The 14,377-nt window shown below is 39.5% G+C and overlaps 1 protein-coding gene across 3 annotated transcripts in view; it reads left to right on the top strand.

The window, feature by feature from the left end:
- The window catches only part of stat6 (signal transducer and activator of transcription 6, interleukin-4 induced), a 29,113-nt gene extending 14,964 nt beyond the window's left edge, over positions 1 to 14,149 (top strand). For all 3 annotated transcript variants that reach the window (XM_088405127.1, XM_088405135.1, XM_088405118.1), the window contains 13 exons: positions 343 to 510; positions 3,463 to 3,550; positions 3,638 to 3,760; positions 4,428 to 4,520; positions 5,456 to 5,659; positions 7,566 to 7,660; positions 7,739 to 7,872; positions 9,433 to 9,588; positions 9,702 to 9,762; positions 9,846 to 9,926; positions 12,252 to 12,332; positions 12,680 to 12,790; positions 12,874 to 14,149. In XM_088405127.1, coding sequence (XP_088261253.1) covers positions 343 to 510; positions 3,463 to 3,550; positions 3,638 to 3,760; positions 4,428 to 4,520; positions 5,456 to 5,659; positions 7,566 to 7,660; positions 7,739 to 7,872; positions 9,433 to 9,588; positions 9,702 to 9,762; positions 9,846 to 9,926; positions 12,252 to 12,332; positions 12,680 to 12,790; positions 12,874 to 13,012 — 1,534 coding nt within the window. In that variant the 3' untranslated portion in view covers positions 13,013 to 14,149. The remainder of the gene's footprint in view (positions 1 to 342; positions 511 to 3,462; positions 3,551 to 3,637; positions 3,761 to 4,427; positions 4,521 to 5,455; positions 5,660 to 7,565; positions 7,661 to 7,738; positions 7,873 to 9,432; positions 9,589 to 9,701; positions 9,763 to 9,845; positions 9,927 to 12,251; positions 12,333 to 12,679; positions 12,791 to 12,873) is intronic.
- The last annotated feature ends 228 nt before the right edge of the window (positions 14,150 to 14,377 follow it).

Genomic DNA, 14,377 nt, shown 5'->3' with positions numbered 1-14,377 from the left:
CTGCTCTCAATTGAAGCCACACCGTCCTTCCTCACTACAAAATGTAATATCAACAGTGGCCAGAGTTGGTGTCAAAAAACAAAGATCAAGCCAAACAAAGCACAAAGAAATAAAGTGGGAAAAAATAAATACATGAACTGGAACAAAACAAGTTCCAAAACATCATTATTTCGGGTGTGGGCCATGCGGCCCGGTACAAGATGATGGATGGACCTATCCCAGACCGTGAACCGGTGGTTGGAGACCTCTGCACTATAGATTTACACAATTGTGATACCACTCATTGACATAATCTTGAATGAACACCTCTGATTTTACGTTATGTTTTCATTTTCCCTCAAGCTCTCTCGTGGTGGACAAGCAGCCACCTCAGGTTATTAAGACACAGTCCAAGTTTTCCACAACTGTGCGATACCTGCTGGGTGATAAGGTAGCTCCCGGAAAGCCTGTGGTGCTAAAGGCACAAATCATTAATGAACTTCAGGCCAGAAGCCTGAATATCACACCCAGGTGAGTAACACATGTTCATGCTATATACCCTGTGGGTTGACATAAAATATTTTGAGTCTCAAGTCTTCAGTCTGATTGCCAAACAAATTTGATTTCCATACAAATTCTACTATATCTTCATTTCAAAGATCCTAAAAATGCTACAGACACATCAAACATTTTGTTTCAAATTCTTTTACATCCATGATATGTCTGTTAAGAATGTTTTGCACAAACACGGACCTTATATATAAACAACCATCCGAGGAGCAAAATAATCATGTCAGTTTCACACTGGTGTCCCTGTAGCAATATTCTGCCTGATCATATATCTGCAAAAGTATCTTGGTACCATTACTGAAACGATTCAAAGGCAGAAACCGAAATCATTAGTGAAAGCGGTAAAACAAAACATTAGCTGACAAAGCATAAACACTCCCCCATATTTCTCTTTTGTTTTTGTTTGTTTGTTTGTTTTACCTTTGAGCTGATTACATGCCTGGAATGATGAGCAGACCGTCTTTATTTTTTTTTTGTTTTTTTTTGTTTGTTTGTTTGTTCGTTTTTTTGTGACACCCATTTAGGCCAACATTTGGGTTAATTGCCCTGAAATTATTTTTAAGGTTAAAAAATATCAGTCCAGTCAATTGTTTTTGCGTTAACCAGCGGCATCACTAGGCATATTTTAGTGGGGCATATGCCCCAGTATAGATCTTCTGTGTCAATAAAAATGTCATTTTTCAAAAGAAAAAACAAATCTCTTCAGAGAGCACATTCTACTTGATATGGTACTTCATTGCTATTGTATTCACTCCCACATAAGAAATGCACACATGACTAATTAATATGGGAATTTAATTCACGTACAATGTAATACGGAATGTGTCAATACTTGTCAGCAAGGAGAGAGAAGAGAGCGGGTGGGGTGGGGCAGGTGGGAAGGTGAAGTCAGTAAGTATGTAATTATATTAGTGCCACTATTAATAGGTAGATAATAGATACGCCATTCATACCTTATCATATTTTTACCATAAGTCCATATTTTTTTTTAATAAACAGTCCAATACATTTATAATGGCAGATTGGACCTTTCGCATTTAAAGCTTTCCGATTTTGCCTTTACAAAAACATTTACCTCATTCATTTAACTTTAGGGATCATTCCCAATGTTCCAATAATTCACACATTGCAGTTGTTATTTGCCACAATTCCATGTTTTTTTAATAAAGAGTCACATTCACTTATAATGGTCGATTTGACATTCTCATTTAAAGCTTTCCCATTTCACATGTACATTTACCTCATTCATTTGGCGTCAGGGATCATTCTGAACATTCCAATAAATCGCACATTGCTGATATTTTTGCCATAATTCCATTTGTTTCTTTGCACCAATTCAACCTTCTCCACTGATGAACATATTTAGTACAGTGGTTAGCGCTTCGGCTCTTAGTATAAAGGGTTGGTGGTTCAACTCTTGACTGGAACCACACATTTCCTTTTCTTCTCAGATATATTGTGTTTTTGTTTTGATACTTCCAATTTCTTATTATTCTACATCTTTGTGTAGTTTAATTATTCCAGATATTTACCCTTTTCCCACAAATCCTCATTTTCTATACCAAAAATTTCATTATACAGTATATTTTTTAAGGATTTTTTTTCAGTACTTCCATTTTAATGTTTTCATTTTTCACCAATTCAAGTCATTCAAACATTCAACATGATTCCAACATCATTCAGTATTATGCACATTCATTCAATGCCTTTAAATGATGTGGGGGTTTTTTTGTATTTTAGTGACAAGTCCAAAAAGATACAAATAATTTGTTGCTCTTCCTTTTTGCTTTTATCAATAATGGTTTAGAAGTCTAAAGTGCATAAGTAGGCCAAATGCATTACCGCAGTACATGTCAGGTGGTTGATCAAAGAGGTAGACAGAAATATAGTCTGATATAATTGGATAGTATAAAAAACTATTTGTTTTCTATGATAGATAAGTGTGAAATATGTTTTGGGGTTTTTTTTGTGCACATTGCACGCTCTCATGAATTCCGTGTGCCCCTGTTGTGCCCCAGTCGAGCTTTACGTCTAGTGACGCCCCGGGCGTTAACCCTTGTCTGTACTGCTGCACACAATTTGTGGCAGGCAGCATACAATTTGTGTCTGCACTCCTGAGCGGGCATCAGCAGGAGCAATTCATATGTGTTAGGAGTTTGATTGATGTGCGCGCAAGAGAGGAGGGAGAGAGCAGGAGTCGTGCTGAAAGAAAAAAAAAGATTTGACCATGCGCTGTTCTGTCATTTTATGCTGTTTTAGCACGACATTCACGGCTTCACAGTGAATGGGACCCGTGTAGTCACCTTCGGAGACCCAAGAAGCCCTTTTTAAGTCTTAATACAATGAAGTGTTATCCTAGGAAACTTTCCACAAACGGAGCTTGATTTGTTTCCAGAAGTTTAGAAAAGTATATTTATTTATTTTTTTCAATCACCCAAGTTGATGATCCCACGCATGCGTAGTTTGACTTCCCAAGGAATGTGTGACGCTGCACGGCGCATCGTGGCGGAACAGAGCCGCACGCAGTTGCGGGTGTGCACTGCAGCGGAGCGGAAACGAATGCAGTTGAATCGCCGCTTTGTGAAACGCTTTGTGATCATAAAGTAGATTCGCCATTCAAAAACTATTTGAATAATAGCTTTTTGTTCAACTAAACAGGTCCAGCTTTCACGTTGAACTGGCAAGGTTGCCAAGAGTCTTGATATTTTTTTTTTGAACCTGAGCTACTATACCGATGCTATTTAGTGTTACTATTTTTTATTCATTTTTATATTATTTATTATTTTCTGTTTACTATTTATTTAATTAAAATAGCATTTTGCTGCAATTTCAAGGACAACATGTTTATGTATAAGGGGTTTTTACGGACAGGAAACACATGATATTGTGGTATTACATGTATTACATATGCAGTGACAACGTTGGGGAAGTGATTAATAACACAGCCATCCTTGAACATAACACGGCTAGCAAGAGCACATGTGCCACCTTCAGGAATATGGTATGTACTAAGCCCCACGTCTCAGCCTACAGTTTTGAACTGAGTGCATACGAGTAACAGTGTGAAATTTGAACTTGTTTGCAACAGTCCATCAAGAAGATCAAGAGAGCAGACAGAAAGGGATCTGAGTCTGTGACCGAGGAAAAGTTTGCTCTCCTCTTTTCAACAGAGATTACCATCACGGGCTGTGACACGCCCTATAAAATCCAGGTCTACTGTTTAATTGTACTTTACGTCATTTTACTGAAGTGAACTGGCTACTTTGCTGAAAGGTACAGTGGTACTTCTACCTATGACATTAATTCATTCCGGAAGTAAATTTGTAACGTGAATCTTTTTACATGTGAATAGCCTAATCTGTTCCAAGCCCCCCATAACGCTCCTAAACCCTTTAAATCAGTGATGTCAAACATACGGCATGCAGGCCGGACCTGGCCCGGCATAAATTTATGTGAAGTGTGAAGTGTTGGTGGGAAGTGTGGATGAAAAGAGTGAAGATGCAAAGTGGAAGAACTACAGTAAACATCAATGCAAAAGACTATTGTCTCGTTTGTTGGTAAGCCGGCATATTAATGAATTATAAAAATGCACAAATCACAAACTGTTAAAAATACGGTAGACATCACAGGTTGTGATGACGTATTTCATTACAGTCATGTTGGCACAAGCGTGTGTCTTATGCCAAAAATGTCGCCTTTCGGATCTTGAATTTTCTCTTGTTCCGAGAGACAATATTTTTCAACCGAGGCACTTCGTAAGCTGAATTTTTCGTAACAAGAGTCATTCGTAAGTAGAGGTGCCACTGTATATTCGGGTAAACCTCAATCAAGCACAGACTAGTGTAACTATCACACATTGATCGTATGTTTCATTCCAGATGATCTCTTTACCACTCGTCGTCATTGTCCATGGCAGCCAAGACAACAATGCCCTGGCTACCATCATTTGGGATTGTGCTTTTTTTGAGCCAGTAAGAGAAACTTCTCCAAATCAACCTTTCCATCTTGAAGGAGTACTTGCAAGTTGTACCACAATCGGTTATTCAAGCACAGCTATGTAGAGAAAATTTGTCTGATTTTGAATTATGCCGTTATATGGGGGTTGAAAAGGAGGGGGAAAAAAACCTCGACTTGTACTTGGAGAAATATGGTTTATATCATAACAGATAAAATTATGTATATTGATATATATATTGATTTGAGAATTTTAGACCATTTGCATGTTGTTGGTTTTTTTTAAATAGCCGAAATTCTTTGTCAAGGTATCAGATCGGGACTCTGTAGCCACAGATCCTTAAAATAAGGGACTTGGACACAAGTGCTAAAAAATGCATGACAGGACGTCCTTCCTAATTCATATCACACATGATACAGTCTACCTTTTGATCACAAGTAACATGCAAGCAACTAGTGAAGGAAAATAACATAATGTCAGAACATTCACTTAGTGCTTACCATTGTCTTAAAATACAAACAGTTGGATGTGAATTTGCCTGCTGAAACCTCACAACTCGCAATACCCAACTTTTTATGCCTCCCTATTTATGTTGTAAACTTGCAACAAACTGTGCTGCTCTCTGCTTCCTTTATTTACCAGCAGCGATAATGTTTTTGATACAGTATCTAAACGAACAACACCCCTATCACTGATCAAAATCTAAAAAGTTATTCAGAAAATGTTGGGGAGCAGGTCAGACTGTTGAGGCCATGGCCACCATGGCCAAATATAAACACTTTTCTGCTCATTCACATAACTGTCTGAAATGAGGTCAAGTTAGATGTACCAGTGACATCATATTTGTGAAAATTCCTGAAAAGGTACCTTTATTCATTGCTCATCTCTATTAAAATATATATATATATATAGATAGGGACCACTCATTTATGCCTCTGTTGATGTTGTCAGGACAGAGTGCCATTTGTGGTGCCGGATCGCGTGCCCTGGAAACTCATGTGTAGCACTCTCAACAGTAAATTCACCTCAGAGGTCCAGACACATCACAACCTCGACCATTACAACCAACATTTCCTGGCCCAGAAGATATTTGACAAACCGGACTTCACAGATGACTTCAGCAACATGATGGTTTCTTGGGCTCAGTTCAATAAGGTACACACACTACCAGAAAATGATATGACAGAGATTGTCTATCTATCCATCCATCCATCCATTTTTTTTTTTTTTAATCCTCACTAGGGTCGCAGACGGCTGTAACCTATCTCAGCTCTCACATAGACAAACAACATTCTAAAGGAAATTTAGAGTGTCCAGTACACCTGCCTTGCGTTTTGGGGGAATGTGGGAGGAAACTTTAGTACCTGGAAAAAAAAAAGACAAAAGCACAGGGAGAACATACAAACTCCACACAAGAACGCGGGAGCCGAAATCAAACTTGCAATGTGAGGCAGACATGCTTACCACTCCATCGAGCCACCTTTACAGAGATTGTGTTGTTCATATGCAGAATGAGATACAGCATTTGTATGTAAAAGTTAAAAGAGTAAATATTTATACATGCTAATGTCAAAGAAAAGAATTTATTAATTTACTTCCATTTAAAAGTAGCAGTCGAGCTGGAGACGATACTAGAGGATTTTGAGTTGGTCCACTTTTGACTGCTCCCCAGCCACTCACATTCTTGTCATTGAAGCTAATGTACAGTTATGTTCAAAACAATAGCAGTCCCTGAAAAGTCGCAAGATAAATCACTGTTTTTGTTAAAATTTCAATCATTACACCGCAAATAAGTTCCGGTAAAAACACAAACAGTTGGATGCAAATTTGCCTGCTGAACCCTCACAACTCGCAATACCCAACTTTTTATGCCTCCCTATTTATGTTGAAAACTTGTAACTAACTGTGCTGCTCTCTGCTCCCTTTATTTACCAGGCGTGATAATTTTTTTGACACAGTATCTAAATGGTATTGAAATCCAACAGGGTTGACAAAAAAATGTTGTTGATAGTAAGGCCTCTCTCTGGTTTCGTCTGACATGTCGCTTGGCAAATAAATCTTTTCTGGTTTTGGAAACCAGGTTAAATTACTTTATTTTCTGCACTATAAGGCGCCCCTAAAAGTCTTAATTTTTTTTAAAAAGCGGATGGTGCGCCTTATAGTCAGGTGCGCCTTATACGTGGATCAATATTGAGATTGGGATTTGTAGATGGGGGAATGAACTGATAAAGTAAGCTTTACCTGTTTCTTTTATGTGTTTACAGTCGAACAAGGTTGGTCATATTGACTGAGTTATTATCCTATTGAGAGTTTAGATTTATTATTTGAGTTATTATTGTTATTACTTAGAGTATTACTATATTGTGATTGAAAAAGTTTTAAAATGTCATTAATTGAAGGTGCGATTTATAATCCAGTGCGCCTGATAGTGCGGAAAATACGGTGCTCGTCAGTTTGCTTACAAAAAAAGAAATTCAGTCAAACACCTGGAAAGTAACACAGCACCTTCTTTCTGCCTTTCTCTCTTGATCACAGACTAGTAGTACTGAAATGGTCATGATCAAAACTACCAAGTCCGTCCTATCCGAGATCACCAAGTAAAAATGTCTTTGATTCCAAGACAAGACCCTTAAGAAGTGGTTTACGGCCCCAAACAAACCCCGACAAGTTTAAGAGAGCTTTCACCCTCACTGACACTTACCAGTGTCACAAACAGAAGTGTTCTCCCTGCTGCTTGTTGCTCTTACTGTGCTACACAAGCATGTTGTGTGTACCACTTTGTACTGAACTTAGGGATACGATATTGAAGAATCAAGTTTGATGGAGCAATGTGGTTTGTTACAGAATGGGGAAAAAAATTATTTTGCCACATGCACTCCTAGATGTGCCCAGTTAGTAGATCAGTTTTTGTGTCTGTGCATGTTAATTATCAAATTTGCACTTGTTTTTGCATAAACAAACCTTTTGGTGGCACTCCTTTTTTATGATTGTGGTCACACATATATACTGTAGCTAGATACGGAGGGCAGAGTCTGTTAAACGTGAGTACGTCATCTTACAGGAAGTGCTCCCAGGTCGACTGTTTACGTTCTGGCAGTGGTTTGAGGGTGTGATGGACCTGACCAAAAAACACCTAAGGACATATTGGAGTGACGGGTGTGAATACTTTTTTGCACTTAATATTATCACTATGCCATTAGTAACAAACTAACAAACTCTGCTTTTCTCCCCAAGGCTTATCTTTGGTTTCATTGGCAAGCAGCATCTACACCTGATTCTCAAAGAGAGGCCCAATGGAACATTTTTGTTGCGCTTTAGTGACTCTGAGATCGGCGGCATCACCATTGCTTACGTGGCCGCAGCGGAGAGTGAGTACAAGCTGTGATACTACTTTACCTGCCCAAGCTTCAGGTTTAACTAATATTCAGAACTTATGGTCAGAGTTTGTTCAAGGTCCCAAACGTTTTTAAGACATTCTCAAACATTTGTAATTGTTTTTCTTGTAGCAAGAAAATTGTGAACATGTTGCAATCTTGCATGAAGTTCACAAGGTCTTTGGTTTCCGATGGTCTCAGGAGGCCATAAGGCAAGAAAACAAAGTACAGTAGCTACCTAGAGGAACAGGAAGGTACTTCCCCATTTATCTTTGCTGTTTTGGTGTGCTTAGGGTCAATAGTAATCCTTTTGGTGTGGTTAGGGTCAATAGTAATCCGATTTTATGGAACAATTCTAGAATCACTAGTGTTCAAGCCCTTCTGTACAATAAGGCATTAACCTGAAGAATGGCTGTGATCAATTTAAGTTGATAATTTTGTGCTGGCTCGGTCATCTGTCTATTGAAGTATGTGTAACTAAATGGTTGGGGCATTTTGTAGTTCACCGTGGAACTGACACCTTTTATTAATGTACTGCATATGTTTGTCTTGGATGTTCTGACATGAGCCCCTTTCACGCCTCAGGAGCTCTTCCGCATTTCCCGGTTAGCATTAGTTTCCCTTGACCCCAAAAATCGTCCCAGGTAGGGAAGGTTCCGCTAAGCCTCTACCCTGAACCATTTTAGCTTCGAGTTGCGACTGGAGTCGGAGCCTCCGTACCCGGGTAGCTCGAGGGGGGTGTGCTGTGCTAACTAACGCTAATTGGTTGGTGGAATTCGGGCATGTGTTATCTTGGTATCAGCAGCCGCCATTACGCTTTGTTTACACTGTGGCCAGTTTAATATTTTGAAATCCTGGAACGAGTGAAAATTGATAGGTGGCTGGGTGCTCTGGAACACACTACTGTGTACTGACTGAGAGAGAAGAGGACATCCAACTCCAATTTGCTTCAACTACGTGAAAAGGCAAGGCGCTGACCAGAATGACCAGTTTTGGTGTGAAAGCGGCTATGCTGTGCGTCACCCGATGGATGGGTGGCTGGAAGGACGGATGGACGGTCGGTCGGGGAAATTCTGAGTTTATCGGTAGTTGTCTGCCAATTCAAAATTACCAGGATCTGGATGATGCAACAACTAAGCGATCCAAAGCACAGAAGTAAATCAACAAATGGATAAACTGAGTAAAGTGAAATGATGCTGTCCATGGTGCAGGTCCAATCTGTAGTTGCAGGGAATATGTGGCTGAGGTGATTGCTACCACAAGTGGCCCACTCAGTTTTTTTTAAATCCAAGAATTTACATACTTTTGCTTCCAAATTCAGTTTATTTTTCATGTTGTGTTCAGTAAAAGGCTAGAAAAAAAACTGTTTTTTTAAAAATTAATTTAATAAAACTGTCCAGTTTTGTGACTTAGAATGTTATCTGATCCTTAACATTCACCAATTCAAGCAAAAAAAAAAAAACAACAAAAAACACGTCATTCCAAAGGGTTCACAATTTTTAAGTGCATCTCAATTTTATCATTGTTGAAATAATTTAATTTTACTTTCCCTAGTGGGTGAGCACAAACAGATCATCAAGAACATCCAGCCTTTCACCAAGAGAGATCTGGACATCCGAAGCCTTGGCGACCGTATCAGAGACATTAGCGACATCACGTTCCTCTACCCCGACTTCCCAAAACATGACGTTTTCAAAAAGTACTATTCAGGTAGTGCCCTCATCTCACCTCATCTCATCTCATCTTAATTTTGCAACCAATGACAAATTATCATCAGACTTTATTTTTGTTTTTACCTTGTTTTTTTGTTTTTGTTATTTTAGAACCCCAAACATCCACCAGCCGTGGCTACATTCCAGTATCACTTCAGACAAAAGTGGGCATGTAAGAAAGTGTCTTGCCTAAATGCAGATATCGCTATTAGTAAATGTTATTTTGAGTGTTTCTTTCTTCATTTTGTTTTGCAGGGAGACGGGTGCTGTTGCAGATACTGTTGCCAGTGTGGCACATCAACCTGAAAACCTCCACAATGCTGCCAGTTATCAAGTGTAGGTCATGTTAAAGCCAGAAGTTTGGTCTCTAGCCTAACATGTGCTACTTACTGTAAATATGATAGCTGCCTTTTTGATCAAATTCAATGATAAACTTAAAAACACGCAATTAGTTTTGTTAGCTCCTCTTCGGCTTGGGTGAGGTATAGGGCAGAGGTAGTCGCAGATGCTTCTATCGTTGTTTCTTTAACCATTTGGAGTTTAAGGTGATTGGGTGGTTGGCCCAATGTGGTCCCCTGAGGACCGAAGTCTTGAGACTGGAATAGAGCTGCGCTCTACCTGGAAGCTTAAAACACCTATATTCCCAGGCAGTCTCCCATCCAAGTGCTAACCAGGCCCTACTCTGCTTACCTTCCGAGATTTTAGTGTTTTCCGTGTAGTATGGCCGTAAGCACCCAAGTAGTCTTTTGTGGTGAACTTTATTTGATCTTCTCAAAACATTTGAATGCTCATGCTCAACTGTTCAAAATGTCAGTATAAGCTGTTCTGTAACCAGTGGCAGAACTAGTCTTTTTTTCCAAGGTGGCAAGGCTATGGGGATCCAGAAGAAAATGGAAACAAGTGATCAGCATTAATTTCAAGTTGAAAAAAATTGTGCTCCCACACGCATATACATATGCACACGCAGTTACTGTGTTCATTCATACTCACACTCTTAATTTAACCCATATGTGGTATTTGACCTCATTTTGGCTCCTCTGATCATACAGAAGAGCAAGACGACGACTGCTTAAGGGTTTCATATCGCGTTTACAAATCAAATATACAGTAAATGCTCTGTTTTTTTTTATGAGTTAGTCAGACATCTTATATTGCCATACAGCGGTTCCCGAATGAATGTTACGTATTGATGTTAATGATCCAATCCATGAATTTTAGACATCGTCGTTTGGTCAAAATCTTTAACCCAGCCATTAAAACTAAACAAATCTGCCATGTATGTATTTGGATTGTGAGAAGAAACCGGAGTACCCAGAGAAATCCTTTTCAGGCACGGGAAGACCAGCAACCAGTAACCTGTGTATGTGATTGTGTGTGTGAATGCATGCGTGGGTGGGTGTTGTGTCCTGTATACATACGCCAAAGAGGCACGTTGCCGCCATGAGATATTAGTTATCTGGAGTATGGGTGGAACACCAAATTCACAACAGTTATTTGACATATGAATCGACTATATTTACGAGCATGTCCACTTATTTGCCTTTTGTAACTTCAGGTCTCCTTGGATATCTGTTGAAGATTCTTTGGCCCCATTTTGACCAATGTTATCTCCACAACAAAAGTAGCTCAGTTACTAAATGTGAGATACTGTAATTCCCCAAATATAAGACGTACCTGTGTATAGGACACACCCTTAATTTTAGGGTCAAATTCTCATATTTTCTATATTACTGTGTATAAGACACACCAACACTTTGGCGACAGTGGAAAAAAAATAAAGCAAAATAGAATAGATCTCATCTTCCTAAATTCTTCATATTTTCATGTGTTCATATCCGTAACGTACCATAGTTGCGGGTTAAGTGTGTTTCAGATGTAACGTGTAACATTGAATGCACTCATGGCAGTTGTTCATACTTTTCCTTGTGACACAGCTCGAGTTTATTTTCCATAAATATCCAAAGTTGTGCACCGAGTTTGTGATTGTGCGTAAATGCCAAAGACGACAATTAATAAACGAGTCAAATGGACCACATTTCCGTATTCTCTAACCGGAGCTCTCGGCTGCATACCTTGCCACTCGTTATCGTCTCAGCTGGAGACCTCTTAACCTTTACATGATCCTCTCCGTTTTAGTAATATTCCTATGTATGACCAAGGATGGACTCGGATGTTGGTTCAGTCTGCTCTTTTATCGAAAATAACGTACGTTGTAACAACATCAGCTTACATGAGCTGCTGTTAGCTGCAACAGGCACCGGATGCTAACAGCCGACTGACATCCCCCCTCTAGCTCTTACCATGGCGGTAATTATTGTATGTAAGAATATGGCCAGTATAAAAATGCACATCTGTGCGTCAAAACTCTGCTTTATGTGGCTGACATCAATCTTCCTTGAATGGACTCTCTTGTAGTGGGGGTTGAGACGAAATGTTCTTTAGTACTGTATATTGGCGTGTAGAGTAGCATAGAGAGTAGAGTAGATACAGTCGCTTGAAACATGGCTTTCGTGACACTCAGTGTCTGTGGCCACATCCTTCCTGTCCTGGTGGACACGTGCTTTCAAAGGTTTATGATGGTTTGATCCTGAAATTTCAGTCTAACACTTTATATCCCCACCTTTGGAGTAATTGGGAGAAACTTCCATGTGTGTTGTGCAGGGATGCTGGCTCAACTGCGCCGCGTGTCCCGAATTTGACGCATCACGCTGAAAGCTCCCGCAATGCTGTTGGGTACCCTCCGTAAGTCCTTAAGGATATTTTTTTTTTAATGTCTTTTTTTTTTTTTTCTATATGAACGTACAGCAATCAAATTCTCACGTATAATAATATTTGAAAAAGACAAACACATAGATCTCTTTACTAAAATTATAGTTAATTTTGGAGTTTCACAATGAGAAGATGTGATTCAGGTTTTCTACACGTTTCGTTTTTCGATTGGTTGGCCTTCTTGACCCAGACTTTAGCTCGATAACAACTTAATATATGACTTCTTTCACACACCACAAATTGTACAACTTTGGGTGCGTCGGAACTTGAATATTCATACATCCTGTAAGCTTTAATTTTGCTTTTTATCTGTTTTTAAGGCCTCAGTTCCAGCAGTTCACACCACAAGAAGCCATCACACGAGAGCAAATGGAAACGTCAGATTCGTCCACGGTAGAATTTTGTTCAGACCCGGCTGTTTTCAGCGGCATGTAGGTTTGACCCTGTGTCTGTCTTAAGCATCTGCGGATGGTGTGACACACATGCTCACCACCTCTGTCTATCTTTCTACCAGGGCAACAGAGGACATGGACCTCCTCTTGAACAGTTTTGAAGATCTAGCCAATGATCTGCCTCATCTTCCCTTTGAGCGACATTCAGAATGTGACAGGAACAATACAAGCACTGACGTGGCATCCTTCTTCAGATCATAAGCGTTGGTGCTTTGTTGATTTTGACTTCTTATCGCTTCCACTTGGCAACAAATGTTTTACTGTAAGCAACTTGTCCCCGAAGGAAGTATAACAGTAATGAAAAGATGTTTAAGACATAAACGATAAAGGTACAGTGATCCCTCGTTACTTCGCACCTCCCCTATAAAACATTCAGGTAGCCACATAGACATGCATGAAAATTGCATCGGGGGAGCTACTTCACAGTTATTCGCTTATTGCGCTGGTGTTCCAGTACCATTTAGCCGCAAAAAACGAGGGATTGCTGTATTTTGAATTCCACCCCGCTAGACCAGGGGTCGGCAACATTTAACATTCCAAGAGCCATATCCATCCAGTTTTCATGACATCACTGGGAGCCGCAAAGACTCAATGACATCTGAAATGAAGATGGTAATATTTATATCAGATGTTTGCTTACAATAGCTATGGTAATGGGGTGAGTGGGAGGGTGGAAGCGGACAGAATCACTTGGGTGTAAGCAGTAGGGCTGCGCGATAATATCCATATATTGCGCTACAAAGTGATGCAATCCATACGTTGCAATACGAAGTTCAATTTTCAATATATTGCGTATTGGTTTTGAAACGCCTAACTTTCGTAATACTCCGTTTTTTACATCGGTCTGCTCCGGAATGGCTTTTCTATCATGATTTTGGTCTTATTATGAATCATGTTTTCCATGTAAATCTTTCCAAGCGCTTTAAAAACACCACATTAAATGTAACAATAGATTATCATTCGAGTGAGCCGATCTTTCAAAGCAGAAGTGGAGGAGGGCAAACAGCAGAAAAAGAAAAATCTGTGATACGAAGATAGCATTTCCCTCGTTTCTGCCGTTGTAGTCATATCTCGTGCTTCCTTCTCCTGTTCAGGTTATCCTGTATTTGTTCCCAAGAAGCGCAATAATATCCGAGCAGCCATATTAACGGGCAATAGAATCTCATGTTGCGATTGATTCAAATGGGAATTTTGAGATTTCAGTTTTGGTTTTGTTTTATTTCATTTTATATGTTTATAGGCTGAAGAATTTTCGTAAAATGATACAAAAAAAAGCTGTACAGAAGCAACCATAACTCGTGGTTTCACTGTATTTGATAAATTTTAGATTTCTCAATAGATTTCTCCTTGGTTTTTGGTGGGGGGGGGGGGGGGGGGGGTTTCTGTGTGAAGAATTCTTTAAGCACGTTTTACTTACCTGTATGTCTTACTTTGAAAATGTTTGCTTTTGATCTGGAGAGCCACGCCATATTTTCGTTTTTTTTCTTTTTACGTTCCCAAAACTGATTGGCCGTCTCACATTGCGTTTCAAATTCAAACACGTAGATCTTGCCTGATTGACTGATT

This window comes from Hippichthys cyanospilos, chromosome 2 (assembly GCF_059441005.1).
Source record: "Hippichthys cyanospilos isolate Australia breed blue-spotted pipefish chromosome 2, RoL_Hcya_1.0, whole genome shotgun sequence".
Lineage (NCBI taxonomy): Eukaryota > Metazoa > Chordata > Actinopteri > Syngnathiformes > Syngnathidae > Hippichthys > Hippichthys cyanospilos.
This window is presented reverse-complemented; position numbering and strand designations above follow the sequence as displayed.